General features: G+C 42.9%; 1 protein-coding gene across 1 annotated transcript in view; it reads left to right on the forward strand.

The window, feature by feature from the left end:
- Positions 1 to 428: 428 nt before the first annotated feature.
- TMC2 (transmembrane channel like 2) overlaps positions 429 to 27,284 on the forward strand; it is a 31,975-nt gene continuing 5,119 nt past the window's right edge. The window contains exons 1-17 of the mRNA XM_051789216.1: positions 429 to 474; positions 787 to 834; positions 2,789 to 3,122; positions 3,845 to 3,997; positions 6,180 to 6,270; positions 7,174 to 7,255; positions 7,552 to 7,658; positions 9,368 to 9,466; positions 12,739 to 12,881; positions 14,362 to 14,509; positions 14,954 to 15,142; positions 16,598 to 16,777; positions 17,602 to 17,754; positions 19,092 to 19,220; positions 20,481 to 20,548; positions 21,314 to 21,553; positions 23,231 to 23,356. Coding sequence (XP_051645176.1) covers positions 429 to 474; positions 787 to 834; positions 2,789 to 3,122; positions 3,845 to 3,997; positions 6,180 to 6,270; positions 7,174 to 7,255; positions 7,552 to 7,658; positions 9,368 to 9,466; positions 12,739 to 12,881; positions 14,362 to 14,509; positions 14,954 to 15,142; positions 16,598 to 16,777; positions 17,602 to 17,754; positions 19,092 to 19,220; positions 20,481 to 20,548; positions 21,314 to 21,553; positions 23,231 to 23,356 — 2,336 coding nt within the window. The remainder of the gene's footprint in view (positions 475 to 786; positions 835 to 2,788; positions 3,123 to 3,844; positions 3,998 to 6,179; positions 6,271 to 7,173; positions 7,256 to 7,551; positions 7,659 to 9,367; positions 9,467 to 12,738; positions 12,882 to 14,361; positions 14,510 to 14,953; positions 15,143 to 16,597; positions 16,778 to 17,601; positions 17,755 to 19,091; positions 19,221 to 20,480; positions 20,549 to 21,313; positions 21,554 to 23,230; positions 23,357 to 27,284) is intronic.

Genomic DNA, 27,284 nt, shown 5'->3' on the forward strand with positions numbered 1-27,284 from the left:
AAGAATATGGCATTAAGAAAATTGATCCTTTCAGAGCTTCCAGCCACGTGCCTATGTCCAAACCAGACGTGACTTGTGTCTGTGTTTCATACGACACCACCAAGTACCCACCAAAGGGCTTTCCTTCATGTTTAAATAATGAAATGCAATGTAATGCCAACAGGTGCTTTTTTCACCAGGAGAAGGGAGAAGAAGTGAAAGCATTTGGGTGGGCTGAGGCAGAGCCTGGTTTTTTCCTGCCTCTCCCACCCCTCCCTGTCCACATGGCTCATGAGAAAGAGGTCACCTACAGCCGGACGTGCCCTTCTGTCTGCAATGCCCAGGAGACAAGCACATGGGCACTGGAAGAGAGAGTAATGTGTGTATGATTGGGGTGTGCGTGCACAGCATAGCAGCTACGGTGTCTGTGCAAAAGACGGGAGGCTGCCATGGGGAAGAAAAAGAAAAGTGCTTTACAGGTCATCATGGAAGATGGTTGGTATCACTGTGAGAACATTTCGGTTCGGATGCTGCCAAATACTTGACTAAACGTCTTGGGACTTTCCTAGCACACCATTTTGAGTGTCTCAAATATCATACAATTTCAGCTTGCTTGTGCAGGGAAATTTTGTCAATCTGCCAGACTAAAGTAAATATTAAGATCATTACTGTAGGAAAAGAATACAATGTATAATCAATAAGGGACATTCTGGCAAGCTCAGCTGGAACTTAAGGCTAGCTGTGTAAAGCATCATGTGTATAAATTCCAGCAACAAATGTAATTGCTCTTTGTTCTTTGTCTTGCAGCCGGAATAGAAGTTGATGGAGAAGTCGAAAGTGACACAGAGAGTGAAGGTAATGTAGAGATTAACAAATGTGATCTTGTTTGAAATACAAGAGGTAATACCTTTTCTTTTTCTCTCTGGCTTGTGACTTGCTCTACAACATGAACTATTTCATGAGCTACTTGCAAGCAAACAGATTTTTCCCTTGAGGTTTGACTTATAATAGTGATATGTAAACCACTGTTCTTAAGTAGGCTGTCCCCTTTCATCCATGCTCCCAGAGCAGGAAGCTGTCAGAGCCCACATTGCTTGGGAGTGAAACCCTAGTAAATCAAGCCCTGCAGTAAAGGCATCACCCTGTGCAGGGCTGGGAACGCTTTACATTGTACTGTCTGTTTGCCCTTCCTGTAATGCTTTCTCAGACCATAATACACTGGGATCTTGATTAATCATGTCTACAAGATAACAAAAATGAAAATGGATTGGAGGCAGACTGATGGCTGTGAGGGAAATCAGGAAAAGCCCATAGTAGAATTAAAAACATCTTTAACCCTGCATGTAGAGTATAAATAAAGAGAGATAGCTAAGAGGTAAGATCGTAACAGCACTGGATAGGTGATATAAATGGAATTGCCACTGCAAAAAATGGTTCACAAATGTGTCCGTATTATCCATAAAATATGAGAAAGTAATTAGCAAACTACTGCGATTTTTTTCTTTTTTTTTTTTAAATCATATCCACCTTTTCCATATAGGCAAAAAAGGTAATAAGATAAAAGTAAAAAATGAATTCTTCACATTTAACCTAATATTTGATGGGTTGAAATGAAAACTGTGACAGTTGATTGCCACAAATGAACATTTTCCCAAAGAGGATAGGTGGTCCTTTGACCTAGATCAACAACTGAAATTCAGCTGAGATGGACAATTACATAGTAACTGAAACCTGCCGAATGGCTCCTGAGAAATTAGTTAAAAGCTCCTTCTCATTCCCAGTGTCAAGTGTGACAGCCACCATCTACTACTTTTTTACCACTAACGAGCAGAAACTATTGCCTTGTTATCAATTTCTAACTTTTCACCAAAACAAAAAGGCAAATCCTCAAATTCTTTCCGCTTCTATTTATCTCACCTTTTAGGCTCCTCATTTAACACTCTGGATCCCATTCCAGCACAGTTTCCTTCATCCATTACAATATCTCTAACTCTAGCAAAAAAAAAAAAAAAAAAAATAGACAAAATTACAAATGTTTTATTTGTTTGAACACTTTACTTTCATCAGCCAGAAATGCTGGAAAATTAGAAAATGTACTAATGATTTTAATGCACTTCGTTGTAAAAGAGATGGGGACCTGTATTTTTTTTTTCTCCTTTCCATAACATTCTGCAATTAAATCATGCTCCATTTCAATCCTTGAAACTAGAAGCACTTCTGACTTCTGGAAAAAAAGAGGGGTTTAGCTTGCAATGCCAGTAAGAATGAAATATGCCTCAGAGACTATCCGGGCTTTTTCTCCTTCTCCAATACAAAAGAAAACTCAGAGAAACAAAACCGGATATTGCCTGAGCTGCACCTTTTTTCTGTATAAATAGAAGAACTCCTTCCCAGCCTTGAAAAGTAAACATCTTTCAAGGACATCACATCAACAAACAAACTACACATTGTATACCAGACTGCAATTTCTGTTTCCTTTGTTCTGGTGTGTTTACATGTCAGGAAGATATCTGCCTGTGCTCTCTGATGGATGGGCTTTTGCATTTGTAACTAATTTCTTATTTTCTTATGGTCACATAAAAGTCACTGATGTGCTAAATGAACCGTACTATCTTAAATGGGAGTTGCATAACCAGAGTTAGATGTACTTCTTGGAAGGGGTATAACACAAAGCCCACCGAGGTCAACAGGCACCTGCTCTTTGACTTCACCAGGGTTTGCATCAGGTATCCTGGCTGCCCACACTTTTCTGATGAATCCTTATTTGGCCAGCATGGATCCCAAAGTAATTGGTTTTTATCACTTACAGAAGATGAAGTAAAGGACAAGAAAACTAACAAACAACGCCTCAGGGAAACTGGCAGAGCAAGCAGACTTCAAAGTAAAGGGAAAGAGAAAGACAAAGAAGAAGATGACAGCAACGAGGAAGACAATGGTTGCCAACAAAATGGAGCTTCCAGGAGAAAAAACTACCAAAGGAAAAACAGAGATGGAAAAAAGGCAGGAGTGGAAGGAAGCCAACAGAGAGAGAGAGGCAAAAAGGCTCCTACCAAAGATCAAAAGGAATCAGAAAACAAAGAAAAGAAAACAACCAAGGAAGGAAATGAGGGGAAGAACAAACAGAAGGAAGACAGGAAAAACAGGTAATTAAACAATGTCTGACTATGGTGCCTTGTGTCAGACTGGCAGTGATACTGACATGTAGTGGCATATGGATCAGAGCAGCAAAACCAATAGAGTGCAAATAAGTTTATGTTCTCCTAAAAGATACACAACAGAGGAACACAGTGTAAAATGCCACACAACCAAACTGTTTCCAGGTCACTATCATTTCTCATCCAGGATCAGATCTGTGCATGTAGTGGAGTCCTAATGCCTACAGCACAGGGTAGACAGCTTGAGCGCTTCGGATCTGCACACATTTTTTTGGTTGGTTTGTGGAAACGTTCAAGGTTAAAATGGATCCCTCATGTTTTCAAGTCTTTTCCTCTTCCAAATATCACCTGTCCGAACCTTCTGCTTCTCCCCATATCTCCCATTTTGTTCTGAAGGCATGAAAAGCATTTCTCCAGAGCCAGCTGTAGCCCTCAGCAATGCTTCTATATAGCTGAAGTACAGTCCAAAGCATGATGTTGAGTGAATTATGGTGGGGCGCAATTGCCTCCTCATGATTCTGGCTGGAAACAGCCTTGCTCCAAGTGTGAAGGGCACTGGCACTGCACTGAGCCAGGGGATAGCGAGGCACTGTGCCCACATCAGAGTGGGATTCCTGGGCCAGTGGCACTGTGCTTACCCCGAGCAAGACCTTCCCTCTGACTCCTGTGAGTTTTTCTATTCTGTGTCCTTTATTTTGTGTGTCATTCAGCACTACTTCTGCTTCTTCCAACTCATCTGATGAGGAGTCATTGTCAGAGGAAGAGCTTGCGATGCTGATGGAGCAGGTGGAGCAAAAGAAAAAACTGATTTCCACGATGAGAAACAAGCCCTGGAGGATGGTGAAGAAGCTATCGGTGCTCAGGTACCCCTCAAACTGGAAACCCCCATCCCTGGCGTCTTTGTTGACTGTAGTCAGATGCACTTTGCCTTTCCCTGAAATTGTATATTTGCTGCTGCTGCTGCTGTAACACCACAGCCTCAGAAAAAGTGACGGGCAGAGCCTGGCCAGCCTGTCTGGGTTTAAATGAGCAGTTAAAATGTGCAATCTGATTTTCAGCCTCCGTAACCAAAGAACAGACAAAGTGCAAATCTGTTCAACTGATACCCATGGCCAGGTCATTCTACCCTTGTATTTAAAACCAAATGACTCACTACTGACAGGCTACTTGTTAAAGCCAACTCCATACCCTGGTTTGCTTATTCATGTCTGTTGTCAGACAAATCAGAGCAGCAAAGTGCCACGTTACTGCACAGGCCTGAGATGGGTCTGCTTGGAAAAAATGCTACGTTGTTTGCAGAGGTTTATGGAAAAAAGCTAATACTGCCATGCAGACCCTGCTGAATGTGGGAACAACTCAGGCAACAGCAGAGACCCGGTAGTGCAGAGAAATGGGAGGTGGCTGGGAAGGGCAAACCAGGAAAATCAAAACCCACACGTCAACAGGGAATGGCTCATATCAAACCATTCCCATATTGAGGCAATGATTCAAATCCCAGCTTTATTGGTTAAGAATCCTCTGAAACCCCTTTCTGACAGGAGAGATTTCACAATAGCATTGCAAAGCACGCACAGCCCCATGGGGTGTGGTGATGCCCTTGCTCCGTGTTTGCCGAGCAGTTGCTCAGAGCTGCAGTGACCGGGCTGTGAAGGCTGGCAGTCACCACGTGTCTCTGCTTCTCCCTTTTACACTCTAAAGGCGATGACCTGTTCCATCTTCCAATAAAATCATGAGCCGTGAACTCTGACAATTAATTCTGAAAATCTAGGTAAAGATCTATACAGAGAAACTGCATTAAAGCAGCTTTTCTCTCTCACAGGCATGCTACGAGCCTGAGCTCATTACAAATAAATTCTCATGTCCCTAAAATTCCAAAGTTCTGAAAGGAAAGAAAAGAAAAAAAGAGCAAAGCAGAGTTATTCATGGCACTTTTCCCTTTGGTGTAGGATCCTGGCTAAAATTGTACCTAGGATCATATTTGACAACATACCTCCATCCTTTTATCTTATTCCTGAACTACGGCAATCATTACTGCCTACTAACAAACCTAAACAATACTGTTGCATTGCTTATGCAGGGGTCTCCAGAAAGGCTCTCAGCATGCTGTACATTCATTAATTATTTTGGATGCATAAACTCAACCCTGAGACAAGAAATTATTAGCCCCATTGCACAGACGAGGAATGTAAAACACAAAGAGAGTGAAACAATATGTTTAAGACTTAGAAATCTCACTTTAGGTTTGCAAATGAGGCCGCAGGTGGCTTTCACAGGGTTAAAGGCTGAACTAGCCAACTATTTCTACCAAGTGGAAGTCCATCTTTCTCATAGGTTTAGGATTGCAAACAACCTCCCAACTCCTAAAATTTAATCTCTTCTCATGATGTATTAGCGACACCAATTTATGATATAATTTTATTCACAAATTCAGCATACCCTAACAGCATCTACTTGGATTATTTTCTCTGTATTTCCCTTAGAAATCCTATTCTAAAACTAATTTCATTTTGCAGCTTGATTTTACTCCTGACTAGCGTACACTCATTCCTCTGGTGCTGAGATTATACGATTGGGCCAACTGCACATTGTTGATATTTATCCAGGGAGGTCTTCATGGAGGGAAATTCTGAATCCTCTTGGGGTTTCTTTTGCTAGGCAATGTTATTTCCTTCTTGACCTATGCATCAGGAGAGAGAAGTTATAACAGGCCTGCAGGGTGGGAGAGCTCTGCAGGAAGAGAAACAGGTGGACTTTTGGTTTACACCCAGGGAGAAGTGTGGAACAATATTTGGGGCACATCTCTACATGAACATAAGTGCTTTGGGGACCTCCTACCTAGTCCCAGATGGGCATGAGAGCTCTACATGACATAGCAACACCTGCAGCAGGTAGCAGCCAGAACCCCATATGCACAACGTGGTGTGGAGAGAAATCAAGCCCCCACCTTCACACAAGCATAGCAGTTATCCCACTGCTGGAGGCAGATGTGAAAAGCTAAAGACCCCTTTGCTGTTTTAATAACCTGCCTGTTTATTTTTCAATCAGGGAGGCACAAGCTTTTGTAGAGAAGTTTGAAGGAGCTCTGGGAAAAGGGAAGGGCAAAAAGTTGTATGCATATAAGATGATGATGGCAAAGGTAAGTGCTGCAATGATGTCAAGGAAAGGCTTGATACCCAGTCAGGCATTCAGTACGTTTGTGGGTTTATTAACCTCTGTTTAGCAAAAGAGGCACCAGGAAGTCTGAATAAAAATTCCTGTCCTCATTCAAAACAATATTAGCTGACTTCAAATCTATTGCAGAAAGAACAGGGGGAAATTTACCCCAACCTGAAGGTCACCCATTGTGACCTTCCCTGAAGCAAGGGATGGTTTGCAGGAGCAGGGAAAACCATGGCTTTCTGGTTGCAACCTCCAAAACCTTGATCTGTGAGACAAGGTACCCCTAACGGGGAGAGAGGCCATGTCAAACTCTTGCAATACCCCATGTACTCCCATAAAATTTCATCTTCCCCAATGATGAGGAGATAATAGGGAGAACGATGGCTGTGTTTTAAGACTGAAGCTGCATGTTGTCATGGAGATTATATTGAGAAATGCAAAACAGAGACAGGCTTGAGACGATGAAATCAATGGGAGTTTAGCTGCTAGTCTGATGAGGAAGGATTCAAGTTCCGCATTTTATCATATTAGATTTTGTTTTAAATAGAGTTGGTTCTGAACCAACTCTTTCAACCTAGAGCTAGGTCTAAATTTTCTACCCCCACGTAGTATGGTAAGCTCATAGCTCAGTTACAGCTTTCCAAAAGCCTGGAATGGTTAAAACTCAGATAATGAATGTGAACGGTTGCGGTTGGGGGGATTTCAGATTGAAGGGTGTTTCTAAAATAGTCCAAAAGAACAGACTCAGACCACAGTTCTTGCTTTGGCCTTTACACCCACTCCCAGCCATGCTACCAAACCCTGACATTAGAAAGCCCTGCAGAGAAAGCAGCCTCTCCCTTCACACCACTCTGCTCACTGTGATGTTGTCTTGTTTCAGAAATGGGTGAAATTTAAGAGAGACTTTGAAAATTTTAAAACCCAGTGCATACCCTGGGAGATGAAGATAAAGGAAGTGGAGAGTAAGTGGAAATTGCTCTGTGGTGGCAGTGGGACATTTTGCAAGACAGCTTTGCCTTCGTCCTAACAATGTTCCAATTCTCTGGTCCCTGATCATCACTCACCCTGGGCATCAGCACCAAACAAGGAGTACGCACCCCAGGCAGCTCCAGGCATCACTGCCTCCATCAGTTCTGGGGACTGTTGGGAGGGTCATGGACAACATGTTGGGGAGACCTGAGGGTAAAGGGGTCCAGGTGTTGTTGAGCACAGTTTAACCCTCCCAAGCTCCTAACCATGAAACGTCTTCTGGTTTAAGGTCACTTTGGCTCCTCAGTCGCTTCCTACTTCATATTCCTACGGTGGATGTATGGAGTAAATCTTGTCCTTTTTGGGTTAATATTTGGACTGGTTATAATTCCAGAGGTAAGTGTTTAATTCTCCTTTCAGTAATATCTTGCCCAGCACTTGACACAAACATGAGATGGATAACACAAACAAATATCTTATAACAGGTTTTAGAAAAATGAAACATATGAGGACAAAAGACTGATTACAAAGACTGTTACTGACACAGAAGCAAAAGATGGATTGATATCAGGAGACCTAAAACACTATCAAAGATCCTGCCCATCCAGCAGCTGAAACAGGAGCTCAAAAACCTAATTTAAGACTAGTTTTACATTTTGGCTAAAGTGAGAAACATGACATATCAATCCTAGACACAAGATCTGGTTTGCAAGAGCCATAAGAAATGGATTGTGCTCAGAAAGTAATTAAGAAATCCTGTTTTGGGCCCTCTGAGGGGCATGTCCATGGAACAGCAGCCATGGCACAGTCCTGCAGGAGGAGTTCTTGAGGGAATAGACAAAAAATTTCCCAGCACTTTGCCAACTAACATTTGCTTGGGAAACAGCCTTCCAATTCAGATGATTCACAAGCAATAGTTTTATTTTTAGTTTTTCTATTTCTTGCTTTTCCTGGAGAAGAAAAAGGATCTCATAGCCAAATTGATATGATCATTTATTGAAGATTTTTTTAATGTAGCCATTACAGCTCTGGCTAAATTACTCAGTGCAGTATTTAAAGGCTGTGCAATCCACAGACAGTGGCATCTGTTCTGTTCAATGCAGAATTTTATGAAGCAAAACTGCAGAGCAGAGTCTCTCCTGAGGACCATGCTTTTGTTCTCCTTAATGTGCTTGCTCACGCTATCAAAAGGGAAAGCTCAGTTTCCTCCCAGGATGAAGAGACATAACCATTAGCACTGAACAATATAAATGTGTTTTGTTAGGAACTCTGCATATGGTAGAAGCCTTCGCCTCTAAAGGATGCATACTGTTACTCATTGCCTACTGAGCTGTTACGATATGGAGAATAGCTGGGCAATAAACATTTAATCATAAACTATTTTGAATGTAATTAGATAGCCCTAAAAAATAAGTGATAGTTATATGCTAGGACCTTTCTAAGTCATGAATGCTAATGAGATATTTTGGTATAAGCACCAGTCAGAGTTTGCTTGTAAATATATTAACTTTCCATAGCCCTTGCCATTCTCTGTCTAGACTTCAACAGCTGCTGGACCAGCTGCAAGACCTGCTTTGTATGGTGCCATCAGGACAGGCAGTGCCATTGAAACTGTTCTTTGCATCTTTTTGTCGTATGCTTTTTGCCCAAACCTAATTGCCTTCTACCTCACCTTGAGAACATTTTTCAGTTCAAGACTATATAATACAAAATATACTGCAAGCTCAACCCAGTGCTTTTGACTCCTCTCAGAGGAGGAGCCCTGTATAAATAGATGAAATTAATCCCTTTATTGCCTTAGACCCATGAAGATCAATCAAAGAACTTCTTGCTAAACTAAGGACATTTCAACTGAAGCTGTTCATTGAAGGATACAGTTCCTCCTCGGCAAAATATTTCCTGTGCAATGGATGTGGCCAGGGAAAGGGAAATCCTCTGGTTATTTGGATGAAATTAATTCTAAATATTTTAAACTGCTGCTTTAGTATTAAGAAATAAAATATATATTAAAATCAACAAGAACAACAAAGAAAATCAGCCAAAAGCAAACCAAAAGAGACTCATTAAGAAAAAAAACTGTAAAATCTGTTATTAATGTTCTCCAGGTCCTGATGGGAATGCCGTACGGGAGCATGCCAAGGAAAACTGTACCCCGGGCTGAACAAGCAACAGCTATGGATTTTTCAGTACTTTGGGATTTTGAGGTAAGCATATGAGTGTTAATCATGAAAGATCAGTTGAATACCTCCTGAAACCCTTCAGAAGTTAGTAGTGCTACAAGGATAAATTTGTTCTAAGATACAACAGCACCTATTTTTTCCAGAAGTTGGAGACACCTGTCTTGTTGCAACAAAATCTTTGTGGATGCCCAGAGATTTCTGGCCAAACCAGCATGTACACATGCAGACACTTGCATATGGATTTGAACAACTTCCATATACAAAAGTGCTGGCTGGCATACGTCACACATGTGTATGTATACACAAAAGCCATTTTGCTTCCAATTCAAAAGGCAGCCAAAGGCAGCCAGAATGAAGGTGAAAGGCTGGAGCTGCTCCAAACCAGGCAGCTAGAAGGTGACTTCAAGCTGTGAACCCCCTTCATGGGCAGGAAGCACCTTGCCAGACCACTGAACTTGCTCATAGCCTCAGAAAGAGGATTGCTCCTCACGTAGGTGCCCTCTCTGTTCCCCTGATGTATTTATATGAGCCTGAAGAAGGAACCAAAATTTATGACTTGCACCCAAAGGGAAAACCCAAGTTTTCAGCCATCTGTTTAGTGCTTGGCTGCAACAACAACTCACCTCCCACCCTAGTTCCTTTGAAGAATTAGGCCAAACAGATTAAGTGTTTTTACCGAGTAGCCCAAAAAAAAGATGTGTGCAGGGAGTGAAGAGATTCTGCTGTGACTAATACTTTGGGACCTGACTTTCAAAGTTGCTATTTCTGGAAATATTTTTTTAATGCTTGTTGGCACTGGCCCATCTGTTACAAGCACAGGATCCAGTCCTTCTGTAATAAACCCCATCGAAATTTCCTTACCCAAAAGAACCCAAACCAAATCAACCAACCAAAAAAAAAAAAAAAAAACCAAAAAACCCACAAACCCCCCTCAAAACAACACCCCAAACCCTACTTTGTTATAAGCCATATTATTTAAAATAGTTTATTAAAAAGGCTTCAAATATTGGTGTCCAGGAACCTATCAGGGCCAGGCTTTCATTCACTCCCCATTTTCTGCTGAGGATCCTTTTAGCTCTTCCTCTCCCAGCCCTTTCACCTACTTGCCACAATCCAAAATTCAGGGGTGAATAATGGACATTTTTAATAGCATTGCACTGAATGAAAAGCTCGTTTGAGTAGTGCACTGTAAAAATACAAGAGGCAGCATTTAAACTCATTAATCCAGAAAAAAAAGCCCAGGCAAAATAAAACCCACAAACAAACAAACAAACAAATCTGAAAGAGTGCTGCTGAACTGCAGCTGCTGATTCTGTCTGCGAGACCATAAGCTGTAGATATATCAGTAAGGAAAATTGCCTCTGGACAAGTCTGTATCCTTGCATGAAAGGCTGGCTCCTATGACCTGCCAGTCTCTTGCCTTGCTGAGGTCTTGATCCTCTGAACCCCTCTGCCATACAGGTCTCCATCCAGTACCCATTCCCTTGCTGCCTGACCTAAGGGAGCAACCATGCAAACTTGAGAGGCCATCTCCAGCTATGGGGCAACAATGTGCACTGATACCCTCTGCAGCCAGGAGATGTCAAATGAAGCCCTTCACAGAGGCTTTCCCTTTGAAAATTAATAGATGCTTATTCCAGCATGCTCCACAGGAGAGGTGCGATGGGGAAATATATCTCAGAGCAGGCATAAAATGAAGAGTCAATACTGTGATCCTGAAAAATACCTTTCAAGAAAGAGGAGCTCAGGAAATGGATGCTTTGGCAGCAAGGAGGTCACACCATGGATTTTTAGAGGAGTATAAAGAAATAAATCTCACTTGGACACCATGTCTCACAAATGGAGTTTAAAGAACATACTGGATGATGTAAGCGGAGAAACTAATTTTTCAGTCCCCAGCATGTGATGAATCAAAAAGACAAAGGATTGGAAATTAGAAGCTGAGAAACAAACTTCACTAGCGCCTTCCAGGGGCATTATATTTTACCCGGCTTTTTTCACCACACCTCCCTAGCAGACATTATATATGACAGGCTACAAGCCCCAAGCAGATGTTCGGTGGTGTGCCGGCCATGGGCTTCCTGTGTTTCCCCCAGTGGCCCAGAAGCACTGACAGGAAAACATGTAGAGTGGTCCTGTATCTGTGGCACTGCACTTTGTGCAATGCAAACATGTAGCTAACGCGGCACCTAGGGGTACCAAAGATTTTTATTACATTAGGAAAGAAAAACCTAGCACTTTGGGGGAGCTTAATTCAATTAAGTGAAGGTGGCCAAATACTGGAAGAGAGGCATAGAAAGGTTGTGGGATCTCCATCCTTGGAGATTTTCAAAGCTCAGCTGGACACAGCCCTGAGCAACAACACCTAGTTTTGCGATTGTCTCTGCTTTGAGCAGGGGGATTGACTAGATGGCCTCCAGAGGTCCCTTCCCATGTAAACCGTTCAATGTCTCTAAACAAGATCCATTACACAGCCTCTGATATGAGCTTCAAGTTATGTCTCAATTTTGGTCTTTCCAAAGGCTTGATGAGAGGGGAGATTGCTCAACTATCATGGCCAGACTAAGTACACTTAACTAATAAGCTAAAAGACAACAAGCAAAAAATAGAGAAGTACAATACGTAATGATACACATGAACCTGGATGAGATACAACAGAAAAATAGGGAGAGATTGCTAATGCCGGTTAGGAGGTCTGCACACTCGTTGAGTACCTAGCAGTTTGTACAGCAAAAAATAGGTCTTGAGACAACATGGTTGATATTTTGTCTGAGTTCTGCTTTCCACAGGAAAGTAATGCTTTGATTTTACTCTGTAGTTATATTTGCTCTGCAGGTGGCAGCCAGTAAAAGGTACTAAATCTGCAAAGTACTAAGTGTCAGTTGCCTCCTACCTGAAAGGAAAAAATTCCTATCATGGTGGGAAAGCCCTCTGCTACAGCATTTCTATAAAATCCAAGTGTTTGATATTGGCTTAGAGAAGCAGGTGGGCCATAGTCACAAAGAGCAGTAAGGATGTTTTTCTGGGAGGGATGAAGCAATGATGGATCAAAAATACGTTTTAGTTTTGAGCCACTACCCTCTTACATGCTCTCCCTCATCTTTACTCTCTTAGGAAGATAACCTCTTAGGAAGATGGCTCTCAAAGGTGACAGGGCACCAAACAGACAAGAACGAGACAATAAAAATTTTCCAAGTTTTTTTCCTTGTTCGAATCTTCAGTTTTCACTAGAAATCTCTTTCCTGCAGAAGAAAAGCTTCATGGCTTACAGAGGATTGCTTTTGCTTTTCCTCCAGGGCTACATCAAATACTCAGCACTCTTTTATGGCTACTACAACAACCAGAGGACAATTGGCTGGTTAAAATACAGGCTGCCAATGGCGTATTTCATGGTTGGGATCAGTGTATTCGGCTACAGCCTGATGGTTGTTATCAGATCGTAAGTAAGCTGACATTGTCCTCTCTGCAAAACCCACCCAGATGTGTCTTGCAGCTGGGTCCTCCTCCATGGGCACAGCTCATGACTTGGTCCAGCCTTACTGGATGGGTGGAAAGGGGGTTGTGTGCCTGCTGTTTTCATGCACTCGGCCTCCCCATCCACTACCCTGGCTATGGTGGGCTGGGCAGACCTGGGCACTCTCCTGCCTCATCCATGTACTCATGTACACTATTTTGAACCCTCTCATCTCCTACTCCAGCCATCTTCTTCCTTTTCCTCATCTCTGTACCTCTTTAATCCTTCTTTCAACATTACTACAGGGCCATCAAATTAGGTAGATTTTGTACATGAAGGAAGATGTTACTTGCAGTAAATTTCCAAGGTTCATTTTCCATTCTTTCATTGCAAAATAAACATTCCTGAAAGCCAGTGTGGGTCACACAGATGGTGCAAGGACTGTGGAAAAGAGCCAAATGCTACCAGATTGTTTTAATGTGTCCCTAAAACAATCAGTGGAGCTTAAAATTGGCCACAGTCTCTGTGCCCCTTGTGCACTGTCCCCAAGCACCAGTGAGGCTCCTGCAGCATCCTCAGGGCACTGAGGATGCAGCTGAGGCACTTGTCACTGCTGAGATGATCTCTGCAAAGTCCAAAATAAAAAAAAAATAAAACCTCTGCCTGAATGACACGCCATGCAAAGGTCCTCCTTTCTTTGGAAGAAAGAATAAGTCCATGGATTTGTATCACTGCTGAAACATGCCCTATTGCTGTGCAGCAGAAAGAGCCTCTTGAGCCTTTGGCTTGAGTGGGACATGGGGATTTTCTGTACATTTGCCATGAAATTGCAGCATCTGTTGTCTCGCCTTCCTTGAGGGACTGGTGCTAGGAACTCTAGTGGGACTTACAGAAGGATTTCAGGGATCAAATAATAGAGAGGAAACAGCAGAAGCCATATCTGCTCCTACGCTGATTAACAAGAATAATCCTTTTTCTCTCCCTGCATTACTTGCTGCAGGCTCTTTGGCTCCAGCACTGTGCAGCAAGTGAAGTCTCACTAAAACTTTGTGCTGCAGTGGGTGTATTGTACAGCACCAAGGGGGTTTGACTAAATTTAGCTAACTAAAGGTAGCCATAATCATATACTGTATCCTAAGACCTGGAAACACCATAAATAGACTTTCTTCAGGTACTAGCTGGTGGAAGCAATCCTTAACCTCTTTAATCACCCATACTAGTTTTTTCCCATATTACTGTTTTTAATACAAGACCTGTGTAGCCCTGAAGACACCATTTGACAGTTGAGTTCACTTTAAACCTGAAGTCTCATGGCACATATTAGTCACTCCAAAACCCCAAGAATGGTCATCTCACTCCATCTTATCCACCAGTAATCCACTGGTGCTGTTCTGCAAAGCTGAAGGAGACATAGTGGCTCTGTGAAACACTGTCTGACCTTGTCACTGCACACATCCTTATGCAGGATGGCACGCAATGCCAATGAAAGTACAGCAGATGGGGATGATGACAACTTCGTTTTCAGCTGGAAAATGTTCACCAGCTGGGACTATCTCATTGGCAATGCAGAGACAGCAGACAACAAGTTTGCATCCATCACCACCAGTTTCAAGGTAAACCTAATCAGCATTTCCTCATCTGCTTCTGGGATGCTCCCAGTGCCTGCCATGGCAGAGGTTTAAGGGGAAATCTGGGTACCTGCACAGCATCTCTCCGTATGAACAGGTTATGGTGCTGATCCATGGCAGCTCCAGCTTCTGTGCCCTTGTCCCCCAACTCTCTTCTTTAGGATTTTAAAAAAAATTGTGTTACTTTAGAGTGCAGTTCCCCCACCGCGTTCCCTTGGGACATGTCAGGCTATTTGCCATTTGATATCTTTCAGTCCAACCAGGATGCCTGTATGAAGCTTAGCTTGAATTGAACACAAACTACCAAGATGAATATAGCCAGAATAGCATGGGATTGCATTTCATAGGGTGAGAAAACATCTGATGTCGCCTTATGCTTGGTGCTGCAAGATATTCATTCCAATTCTTTGAGCACCCCTGTTTTTTCAGGAGTCTATTGTAGATGAACAAGAAAGCAACAAGGATGAGAATATCCACCTGAGAAGGTTCCTGCGGGTTTTGGCCAATGTCCTCATCATATGCTGCTTGTGTGGGAGTGGCTACCTCATTTATTTTGTGGTGAAACGCTCCCAGACATTTTCCAAAATGCAAAACGCGGGATGGTATGAAAGAAATGAGGTAAGGAAACTTTGCTTCCAGTTTTCTGCTTAGATAATTTGCCTTGGACATCAGCATAATTGTTGCAACAGCTTGAGGTCAGCATCCAAGGCAGAGAGATTCGCTACCAGAGTTCACTAGTTTCCTTCAGTACCTTTGCACTTGTTGTAGCTGGGAAGCACATTGGTCTCACTGAAAGTTTCTAGGACAAATTAACACCTCCTGCAGAGAGGGGAAAACAGTCTTACAGTAAATCACAATAAGAATGGCTCTTTGGTACTTACAACACTGACCACCATCTTAAGAATCAAATTGCATGTTAACGCTTACAAAGTGTTGTACTAGAAAGCTCTCTGGGTGTTAGCAATGTCCATAATCAGACATAACTCTAATCCTTATCATCCACCTTGAATTATGGGAATAAGATTTTAGAATCTGAAGAAAAATTGCAGTAGTCAAAATTTTTCTGTGTCTGATTTTGGAATGAAAAGTTCAAACGTTCAAGCTCTTCACACACACACAAAAATGTCAACCTATGGAAAGCTTTAATTTCAACATATACTACATTATCATGTATTTATATATCAAAGCCAAATTAAATCCAAAGCCGTGCATTTTCACAATTCCCATGGAAAACTTTAGCAAGACAGCACCTGCTCTCAAAATGCTTTGATTTATTACGGTGAACTTTTCTGGTGATAACCTGATAACTTTCTAGTGACAACCTGAGATCTAAAAAAATAGTGTTCTGGGTACTATTTCTTGTCCTGAAAAGAAAAGCACAAAGAAGAGACCTGTGCGTCACAGACTGACTGCACCTGTACCAACAAAGTCCTCTACAGGCCAATGGACACCGTAGAGCTGTAAAAAAACATAGAGCCTGTAAGTCACACCTGAGCTAACCCTGACTGGTCAATGACATCACTGACCACAGTACAACTTATTATCTCGCATGATAAAGAGGAAAAAAGATGCCACTAGGACATGTTTTCCCGAGCTGCAAAACTGAGTCCTTGATATGCTTCCATTCAAATCTGTAAATACCTATTGCAAAAGCAAAGGTGCTGAACGTGGAAAATAAACATTAGCATCAACTAATTATCTTTAGGCACATGGGCCAGTCTTGCGCTTCCTCCAAAACTAAAATAAGAACCTCGGAGCTGATGCAAGCAGTACTACAAGGTACTTGAGGAACCTAAATATTCATGAGTCTGGACTGACAGGGAACAAATCCTTCAGAGCTTTGAGATAACAGCAAAAGTGCTCCTGCAAGAGCAAGTTGTGCAACCCAGCCCTGAAGTCTGAGGCTCTGCTGCCTGCACGCTAAGCAAAACCAGAAACTGAGTTTGCTTTGATTCCCTCCCCTTCATAAATCCTTCAAAAATATCCAACCAGTTGCCGGCGAACTGCTCTGGTCGAAGTAAGATAGTCACTGTTGTTACTACTAGCAGTTATCTCGTTTTCCTCATGTGTCAGGTTGAAATTGTGATGTCCTTGCTGGGTATGTTTTGCCCTCCACTGTTTGAAACCATCGCTGCACTAGAAAATTACCATCCCCGCATTGGGCTGAAATGGCAGCTGGGGAGGATCTTTGCGCTCTTCCTTGGGAACCTCTACACGTTTTTGTTGGCCTTGATGGATGATGTCAACGAAAAAGTAAGAACTGAGCCAAAAAGCCATGTCCACTAGCATTTTCCAGAGTCGAGGGTGAGCGCACCTTGTCCCCACAGCCTGCAGGCACAATCACCCCCTTTGCAGCAGGTGCTTCCTCTGTCCCCAGTCCTCGTGAGCATCGTCTGCAGTGCCCCGGGGAGACTCACCAAGCAGAGTCTCCAGCTTCTCTTTACAGCCCTGAAAAAAGCATGGTTATTGTCTCCTATAATCACAGCATGTTAGGGTAATTCGATTTTTTTCTCCATCAGACACTGTGTGCAATTTCTATTAACGCAGACCCCAAGGATATAGTTTATAATCCTCTTTCCCTGCCTCCCCTCTTTAACATTATCCTGGTAGTGTGTTGTGGGCAGATAACTGCAGGAAAGGATAAACGTCTAACTGATCCACAGAAAAAATTACCCTATTTCAAGCTGAGAAGAATTAGAGGAATTTGAGGTGTTTTGCTCTGCCCTGAAAAATTATGAGGAATGTGAGGAAGGAGGACTGGATAGAGGCTCCCTCTGCACACAGTAGTTTTGAAAGAGGTCTGACTCCTCCATTTGTGGGGAGCAGGTTGCTTGCTCCCCAAAACTCGTGGAGTCTCAACCTGCTCTCGGTCTGGAAGGGCTGCTGCTCCCCTGCTCATGGCCAAGGGAAGCAGTTTCTGTGCTATAGCCAGATTATAAAATCTGTTGTAAGCAGTGCCTTATATGATGGGTGGTAACTGGTAAGGGGGAACCCAATGCCTTGGATTTCTCCAAACATATCCAAACTGAGACCTCTATTTTGTGATGGTTTTAGCCATGGGGGTCTCTTTGTTGCAGCTGGCGGAAGAGGACGTGGTAAAGAACATCACGTACTGGACACTGCTTGGCCACCACAACTTGTCTGTGGGGAATGACAGCACTGCTACACCACCTCCCCTTGACCCTGCAGATGTGCCCAGGGGACCCTGCTGGGAGACAACTGTTGGCATCGTAAGAAATTTGTTATGTAGCAAGTCTCTGGGTTGGTTTGGGGTGATTCATTTTTTTGTTTTTCTTGTTGATGTCTTTAGCATTTCCAGGCTTGAAGTTTTCCTCACAAATGACACATCTTTTGCCTACTCTCATATAGCAGCACCAAGGCAATGCAAGTTCTTGGCCGTGGTTCTCAAGCCTCGGTAGTGAAATCCTCAGCTGAAGCAACCGGGGCAGACACAGCTCTGCAGCACTTGCCAGGAGGAGCATAAAAGGCTACGTAGTCTGCAGCCATGCCTGCAGCATGTTCTTGTTCAGATCATGATTGTGCCTTTGAAGCAAACTGCTCTTCTCCATCTATTTCTGCACTTCCTTCACATTGCAGAGAGGCTTTGGTGCAGGAGTAAAACCCAGCCAGAGGACATGCCTCAAGGGAACTCCTGACATGTCCCAACCCATAACATGCTGTGAGGCCATGGAATGAAAACAAAATTAGGCAAAAGTAACCCCCTTGAAAGGCATGCAGAGTGGCCTTCAAGTCCTCAATTTCACCACCCTGCATCTACCTTGCACCAAGAAGTTCAGCAGCCACACTATGCACAGCTTAAAAAGTAAAAGCAATTGTTTATTGGCTGACGTAGTTAGGGCTTGCCAAGCTACGAGGCTATGCATTCCTGTGCACACACGGTGGGTCTTCACTAGCTGAGTGGCTTTCAGTTGAGTGGGAGAAGACCTACCACCATCACTTCTCAGAAAGGGCTGATCCTCAGAGTGACTGAGCTGGTTTTTTCCTCCCCAGACTTTTAAACCTTTTCTTGTGTCTTTCCTTTAGAATCCTTGGGATACCAGTTATCTCCATCTGACAAGTGTTACTTCCACCTGCAATTTTACCTTTTTTGTCTTGCACATCTCCCTTGTCTACACTTACTCATAGCTCTTGTTTACAGCTGAGCATTTTCCTCAGGAGTCCATGTGAAGGTCAAGGAGCTGAGCCATACCAGAGCGATGCACAATCAAAATTACTCCTGGTGTATGTGTATTTTACACCAGCATTATTGCTGGCATTAACATTCTGCTCCAATTTTATGAGCTGCCACAGCATACAAGCGCAGTCAATAATGCCAGCAGCAGCAATCAGGTCTAACAGCTGTAATGGAGCTCGTAGTTCCCAAGCACAAAGGTAAAGCTTAGGCACTGCCGAGTGTTTGAAAACAGGCAGGGAGTTTGCTCGTGCTATACTTTTCTGAAGGTAACTGTCATACAAAGACAAATGGCCTAATAAAAAAAATACAGTCCTGAATCCACTACTGAAATTATAGGACATAAATGGTTTTTCCCCTTCTTTTAAATTTCAGGAGTTTGTGAGGCTCACTGTGTCCGATATCCTGGTGACCTTCATAACCATTCTGGTGGGAGATTTCATCCGAGCTTGCTTTGTGAGATTTGTGAATTACTGTTGGTGCTGGGACCTAGAGGCTGGATTTGTAAGTCAGTATCTTATAGCTGAGAAGATATAAGTAATTTAGGGCCATTTGGTCAAATGCTACAAATGAATTTGTTCTGAATGCTTACAGTGGCCCTCTGGTCTTGTCTGATAATTTCATTGGTGTAGATAGTATCTGCATCACTTTTCTGGATCAATCAGTTCCATCCTCACCTAAGGACTCTAAAACATGAAGCTGAGTTAAAAAAAATAATCTGTTATTCATTCCGTTGTTATAACTCCAAACCTTTGGGCCCTTCTATACCTCTTCTCAAAGCCCCAGAACTTCCTGTTCACTGCCCACCCTGCAGGCAGTAACCTGCTTTACTCACAGCATCATCTTCTGATCGATGCTGGAAGCTGGTGTTACTTCTGCTGCAGAGGGGGAAGCAGCATTTCCTTGCCCTCTCATGTATGTGTAACTCACAACAGCATTGGACTCTTTGGTATTCCTAAAGGCTACATTACCAAAGCAGCCAGTATTGCAGATGCACAAAACACAGAAGAAAATAATGGAGGGGTGGAGGGAAGTCCCTTGTTTCACGTAACAGGAGACAAAACCAGATGGATTCAGAGAGAGATGGAAGTACCTTGCAAGATTACGAGTAGATCAGTGCACCCACTCCCTAGCTGTCCTACTGGGAGTGGTCTGGAAAACCTGTTCTGGACCTGCCACTATTAGCACCCACATCAGATAGTTACAATACTGCTTTATATGGAGTAACCTAGCACCTAGTACAGAGTATAATGTCACCAAATACCCATCAGGCCATATGTTCCCTCATATTTCTGTCCCTTTGCCTATATTTCTGTTCTTCAGCAGCTTGGATATATCCAGCTGGGAACATGGATATATCCAGCTCATCATTATCACCATCTAAACATTCAGTACTTTACCACAGTGGAACTGTAAGTCCATAACCAGACACACCAGCTGGAGTTTAAACCTAGTCCCCTGCCATGGCTCCTTTGCTTGCAGCTGGCATTATATTAGCAGGGAGAGATAAACACAGAGCAGCTCTAAGCACCTCCATATATCTTTCCAATTTTGAGCAAGCCAAGAGAGAAGCAGCAGCCCACAGCACAGTAGCTCCAATTCTGCCTTTGCCACAGTGCTGCTGGTCATTCAAGCAGTATGCACACAGCGAGAGCCCTCCCAGGAATCCCTTCTTACCAGCTTTAAATAAGCATCATATACCCAGCAGAAAACAAAAGCAGGTACCTCTAGCAACAACACACTTTCCTTTCTTTCCCCATACAGCCGTCCTATGCAGAGTTTGACATTAGCGGCAATGTTTTGGGTTTGGTTTTCAACCAGGGAATGATTTGGTAAGATACTTTTTTTTTCCTTTCTTATTTAGAAAACCTGTCAGTGGAGTTAGAAAGCCAACTAGGTAAACCTTTAGGTTCTGGTTTTTCTGATTGTTTGGCTTTCTGTGCTTGACTATAGAAGTGAAAATTTAAAAATGCCAGCTTACTTATCCAAGAGGACTAGGTCCATGTGCTGGGGGTAGACTTTAGAAAGGGTTTGGGGGGAATCATGAGGTTACACATCACTGGAAGGGTGGGCATAGAGCCAGCTAGATCAAACTGGGCAGGAGGGGCATGTCACAGAACTGCCCCAAGGGAGGGCAAATGGGAGCTGCTTTGCCCTATTGTGGCAGCACCAGAGGCAACAGGCAACAGGAAAGAGCACCCTCATCTACTCTGAGAGGAAAGTTCCTTTTGCCATGGACTGATAATTTCTTCCTGTTACAACACTGCAACATCTCTGCACATTTAAGAGAGTCTCCCTGTATGGTTTAGATTCACCTGACATTTTCCAAGCTGTCTCAAAGCCATTTTTGTCACAAACTGAAAATCCTTCGCAACCACTAAGAGACTAAGTCCTCGTTGGTCCTCAATGTATGGGACCATACCCTAATAAGGATGCAGGTGGTTTCTCCTCTGGAGCACAGGGTAGCATAAAGCCCACTCAGACTTCATTTGTGGGCACACTTGCCACCACATGAACAGTTGTTTTCCTGCTTTTGAAAACAGAAAATCTTCCAGCCTGTCAAAAAACAGCACCTGTCCCTCTCTTTTCCTTTTCAGGATGGGATCCTTTTACGCGCCAGGGCTCGTGGGTATAAACGTGCTGCGCTTATTAACCTCCATGTATTTTCAGTGCTGGGCTGTTATGAGTAGCAATGTCCCTCACGAAAGAGTCTTCAAAGCATCCAAGTCTAATAATTTTTACATGGGACTGTTGCTGTTGATCCTATTCCTCAGCCTCCTGCCTGTGGCTTACACCATCATGTCCCTGCCTCCCTCCTTTGACTGTGGACCATTCAGGTATTAGCAAAACACCAAAAAGGATATTTTTTGCTCTGGGACATGGGATTATTTTTGTGAAGTTAGAAAACCTGGACTCCAACAGAGGTGGTGAAATGCCTCCTTTCTCCATCAGCTTAAATCCTTAGCAATGTGAGGCAAAGGGTCATGTGCAGCTATGGGGTATAAACAGTCAGCTGGGAGCACTGAACATCCTCCTGTCTGCTATTTTCCTTTGCTACATGATTCCCGGTGTTTCCCCAATACACAGTAATGAAAGCACCAGAGGACAGCAAGGTGCAGCCCCCAGAAAAATAAAAAAAAATTAGGAGCATCCCTAAGGCTCTCTGGAGCATTGTGGGAGTAAAATGAGTCCAAACACTCCTTCATAAAGATAAGAACTCCCACAGCATGAGATTTTGTGTGTTGACTTTAGCTGGAAAATAGCAGGAAAAGGATAGGGGTGGCCTGAAGATTTGCAGCTTAAAAAAAAAAAAAAAAAGTTGTAGGTTTGGGTTCTTTTTAATTAAGACAGAATCAGCACTGCATAGAGCATTCAGTGGACTGGATTAACATGCCAATAAAGTCTAATTTGATTGAATAATGCCATTTCCTGGGCCTGCTGGATCTGACTCAGCAAGGAGCCAGCTTGGAACAAATTGTTCTTGTACATGCAGTGGTTTAGGTTATCTGCTTGCTAACAGAGAATGACAACAGAAAGTTGAAAGACTTGGAGGAGAAGGCAAGAGACCAAAATACCCTTAGTTCTATAACAAGGACAGGTGTCAACGAGTAATGTCAGAAGATCTGACAAGAAACTTGTTGCAGGCATGCTATCATTTGGAGATGACTAATCTGCAATGTGAAAGAGCTATTTCAATTCCCAATCAACCCTTCAAAAGCCACTCAGCCTGATTCAGACCCTGGCACACCACTCAGCTCGACTGAAAGCTCAGCTCTCCCGAGCGTCTGGCAGTTGATGAAGCTGGGATACTGTTTAGCCAAGTTTGCCTTTATTGACTCTCATCATCAGAACAGAGTCCAACACCCTCCTCTGTGGAATCCTGCAAGCTCCCAAGAGGCAACAAGCCCGAAATAGGAGGAATAGTACTGATAGGGTTGAATTCCCAGACCCAGAGATGCTGGGGAGAGAAGAAGGTCGATTGCATAATCCAGCCTTCTACAGATTTGTTCTCCTTTCATACAGAATACTCTCATCTGCTTTATCAATCTGGTTAGAAATTACTCTTTCAGTGAGTTTCCTATTAAGCAATAATCACAGCTTGCTATTTTTGTCATTACTTAGCAGCTCTTCAAGTTGGCTCATTATTTCAGAAAGCAGGAATTTGCATATGGAAAGTCATGAAAAGGCCATATTTAACAAGATATTGATCAGAAATGTATAGTTACTGCAGTTTTATATATAGTTTTCATATATTTCAGGAGGGTAAACAGTCAGAACTCACAAAGGAAATAAATGAGCAAGTTGGCCTAGCAAGGTTTGTTCTTATAATCAGTGGAGGAAGGAAGGGAATGAATGGACCAACAGATAATCTAAAATAAGGCATTTTAAAATCCTTGGTGGCTTGAGCTGATGCTCACTGAAAGAGGGATAAAGCATGCTACTTAGCATCATTAAACTGAATGGCTTTCTACAGGAAATATCTACACTCCTTAACTGGTTGTTTGTCTTTCCAGTGGGAAAAAAAGAATGTATGACGTCATTCAAGAGACCATAGAGCTTGATTTCCCTCTTTTTGTTGCCAAGATCTTCAGCTATGTGGCAAATCCAGGACTGATCATACCTGCAATTCTGCTCATGGTGTAAGTTTTCCTTGCAATATTACATGTCTGGGTTGGGGAAGAAGGTTAAAAACCAAAAATTCTGGGATATTAGTGAGGTCTAAATACACTTTCTGCTGAGATAACAGTACAGATTGGGGAAGACACATGCTCTCTACCCCCCTCCCCTTTGCCTAACCCAATTTCCCCAAATTTAATTACCTGACCCAATTAAACACAACTTTGTAGATGAAACACATTGCTGACAAAGGCCCTGTAGATATCAAAGCTGTCACAGCTTCCATATGAAAAATCTTCTGTAGCCAGCAGGAAATAAATGGACAGTCTCAGCCTGGTGCTTTCTGGAGAAGCAATTTCTGTCACAGCTGGTGGTATTTAGAGCACAGCCATGACAGGGCATTCAAAAATTACATGTCCCAAAATGTGAAAAATTGTCAGTTTTGTTGGGGTTTTTGGGAGTTTTAATTTTTCATTTTCCAAATAATACCTCTGGAATTTGTTTCAGTGCCATTTGATCATTTCAGCTTTGAAATCACTCTTAAACCCATAGCACCTTCAGCAGTACTAGGATCAGGGCAGTTCTTTCTTTTGTTTTAAAGATATTTTTGCCATTATTATCAAGGTTTCCAATAACTATCAAAGTAAGTGGGAGAGCTGTGGCCAGATTCTATAGGCAGACTTTAGACTAACCAATGTGAGAAAGAGACAGAACTGGGGTGCCTATTACATACAGAGCTTGCCTGCTTGACTCTTCCTGGGTCATCCACACACATTGGAGGTGGGCCTCTGGACTGATCCAGTACAACTTGGGCACGGAGATGCTTCATTCTGAATAGTTAGGCCGAAGGTAATGCCATTAAATTAAATCAAATACAAGTTCCCATCGTTACAAAGTTTCTTACAGAAACAACCCGAGAAAAATCCCAATTAAACTTAAAACGACATGTCATCCCCTCTACCTGACTCAAGCTACTTACTCATTTTAACCTAAAAAGGATGATCGTATACTGTGCAGACAGATCCTACACTTAGAAGAATCAAATCAGATATGTGCAGGAGACAAGAAGTCTCACATCACATCCCTATTACGACCAAGCATATTATTGAGTTATAAACTCTATTCCTGTGGGCTTCACAGTAGCACTGGCAGATGCTATTGCAAACATGAGATGAAGACTGCAGAACTAACACTTCCCAAATGGACCACCTTTACAAAAGGGCTATAGGCCAGATTTCTGAGGCTTTGATGCAGCCCTCAAAAAAACTGATGGGAGAGCAGTAATACCTTTGAAAATAATGGGTTTTTTTCAGTTACAGTCTCCTGCCCTTTCCCCCACTGACAGCTGGGACAAGGAACAGCACAAATCCAGTTTATTTGTTGATGAGACACTTTTTATCACCCCTTCCCATTCTTGGCTATTCCCACACCACGGCCTTACCATCAGTCCATTTCTCCTTGAGACACCATTTTGTCTCTGCCCTGATTCCTCTCTGAAAACTGAGGGATACTTTATGTCCACATTACCTAAAACATTCTCCTTTCCCACCCAGATAAACTGCCTGTGTGACCTTTGAGGATATTACATATTTTTGATTTCCAGCCATTCAGCTCTGAAGAGGGTCACAGCTCTAAAAAAGTGGTTTCCCCCATGGTGCCTGGGCAAGTCAGACCTACAGCCCCTTGGCAGTAGCTCTCACATGCCCCAAGACCATTGGGTGTCTTGCAGAAGTACTGCTTTTTATCTGCATGCACACTTTGTCTGGGATAATCCCAGATGAAATCATAGCTACCATATAAGATTGTTTCCTAAGGCTTCAGTCCTTTTCTGTTCTCCTTTTCAGTCAAGTCCCCAGTTTCCTGCCTTGTCTCTGAAAATCTTCAACTTCCCCTCTGCTTCTGCTGTGCTGCTGACAGGTAGACAGGGCCAGGCTGGAGCTTGTCCTTACGCTTCCCCATCTAGCTTCCCAAAGGATTGAAACCAGGGAAATGCAAAAGCTTCATTTAGTCCCAATGGGCAGAGAACCACTCTCAAAGCAGCAGGCAAGGCAACCTACAATCCAGCCTAAGAAAAAATAGCCTCTACAATAGTGACATGTGGATCGTAAATGGACGGTCTGTGGATTTGGATTGCAGACACTGAAAAAATGTCTTTTCCACTTCTGTGGACTGAATTAAGTAATTTTCTCTAGCCATGATAACCCCTTCTCTTTTTTCCAAGTCCAATCCAAAATGCATCTTCTATCTGTTTCTGTTCTTAGCTCCTGGTCTCAAACAATGATGGGGTCCAGTGAATAACATGGGTGTCAAGCTTACTGTCGTGCTTCTAACTGCCTAAGGACAAGGGAAATAGGAAATAAAGAGAAATAAGAAGCAGAGATATCGTACACACAGGCATATAGCCTAAATCCACTCAGGTTGAAAGCAGGATTTCAAGCTGTGGCCTGCAGAGCTTCCTGGCAGAAGCTAAAAGCACCTTACTGCATCAAGAAGAGGGGAAAATTAAAATTCCTGTGCAGACTAGAAAAGGACAGTGACCCACACTCTCCCCCAATCTGGGGAAGCAGTAAATCAGAGAAGAGAGGAGTCAGGGTGTCATAGTTCAAGCCCATATGGAAATTAAGCACCACACAGCCACTTGCTCAATCCCCTCTCTCTCCCCCCCCAGTGGAATGGGGAGAGGAATCAAAGTAAAACTTGTAAGTTGAGATAAGAACTTAGTGAAAACAAAGTAAAATATAGTAATAATGGTAAATTATAATAATAATGATAATAAAAAGGAAAAAAACAAGTAATGCACAATACAATTGCTCACCACCTGCTGACTGATGCCAGACCCCCATTCTGGGTAACTACCCTCAGTTTATGTACTAGGCATGGTGTTCTCTGGTGTGCAATACCCCCTTGGCCAGTTTGGGTCACCTGGCTATGCTCCCTATCAGTTTCTTTTGCATACCTTCTCACTGGTAGAGCATGAGAATTAAGAAAAAAAACAACAAAAAAACCAAAACGAAACAAAACACCCAAACAACAACAAAAAAAACCAAACTAAAAAGAAACAAAACAAAAAAAACCAAAAAACAACTCCTTGACTTAGGATAAACATGACTCAGTAAAACCCAAAACATCAGTGTGTTATCAACACCGTTCTCATTCTAAATCCAAAACACATCACTGTAAGAAATTAATTAACTCTCACCCAGCTGATAGAGTTAGCAGCTCAAACATGAGGGTGCATCTGCAGGCCCATTTTAGAGGGAAGTAGACCTAAAGAACCCCATTGAAAGTGGATAAACTCCATTTGCTAATGCTTACTCCATTCCTCAGCAAAGTTTACAGCTGCTCATGTTGCAGCTTACAGTCAGACCAAGATCTGGCTTTGCTCTGCCTTTTTTGGGAGCCAGCACTAGCAGTGCAAATCAGAAATTCAGCAATAAATCCAGCACACCTGTAGGACCTGTCCGGGATATTGGTGTGCACCCTGGAGGATCACACAGACTGCCTCATCATTGCTTGGACAACCCAATCCAAACATGCCTGACTCCTGCAGATTTGGACTGCACCAAAGGCATGTCCATCAAATCACCTTTCTGTGACACTGTCCCTTTCCCCTCTCCCTTTCAAGATCCCTTCAGGTCAGTTCAATCCTGAACAAGCACAACCTCCCTTAAGCAATAAACCTGCAGTAAACCAAGGACAGAGGAAACTCAGGCTTAGCCTGGAGGCACAGTGGGCTTATATCTCACAGTGGTTTGGGAGAGGGACCTGGTGAGCTCATGCCCTTCCCATCAATGCAGGAGTCTTCAGGGGAAAAAGCCCTGGTGGTTGGAGGCAATACTGGACACTAATGCAAAGGGTGAGAAAGGGCTGGAAAGGGACTGGAAATGGATTTTCTCAGTTACTCAGTGAACCTGAGAAACCAGCTCAGAAACACAGTACATGGCATCCCAG

This window comes from Manacus candei, unplaced genomic scaffold (genome assembly GCF_025592945.1).
Source record: "Manacus candei isolate 608988 ecotype Guabito, Panama unplaced genomic scaffold, ASM2559294v1 h1tg000026l, whole genome shotgun sequence".
NCBI classification, from domain to species: domain Eukaryota; kingdom Metazoa; phylum Chordata; class Aves; order Passeriformes; family Pipridae; genus Manacus; species Manacus candei.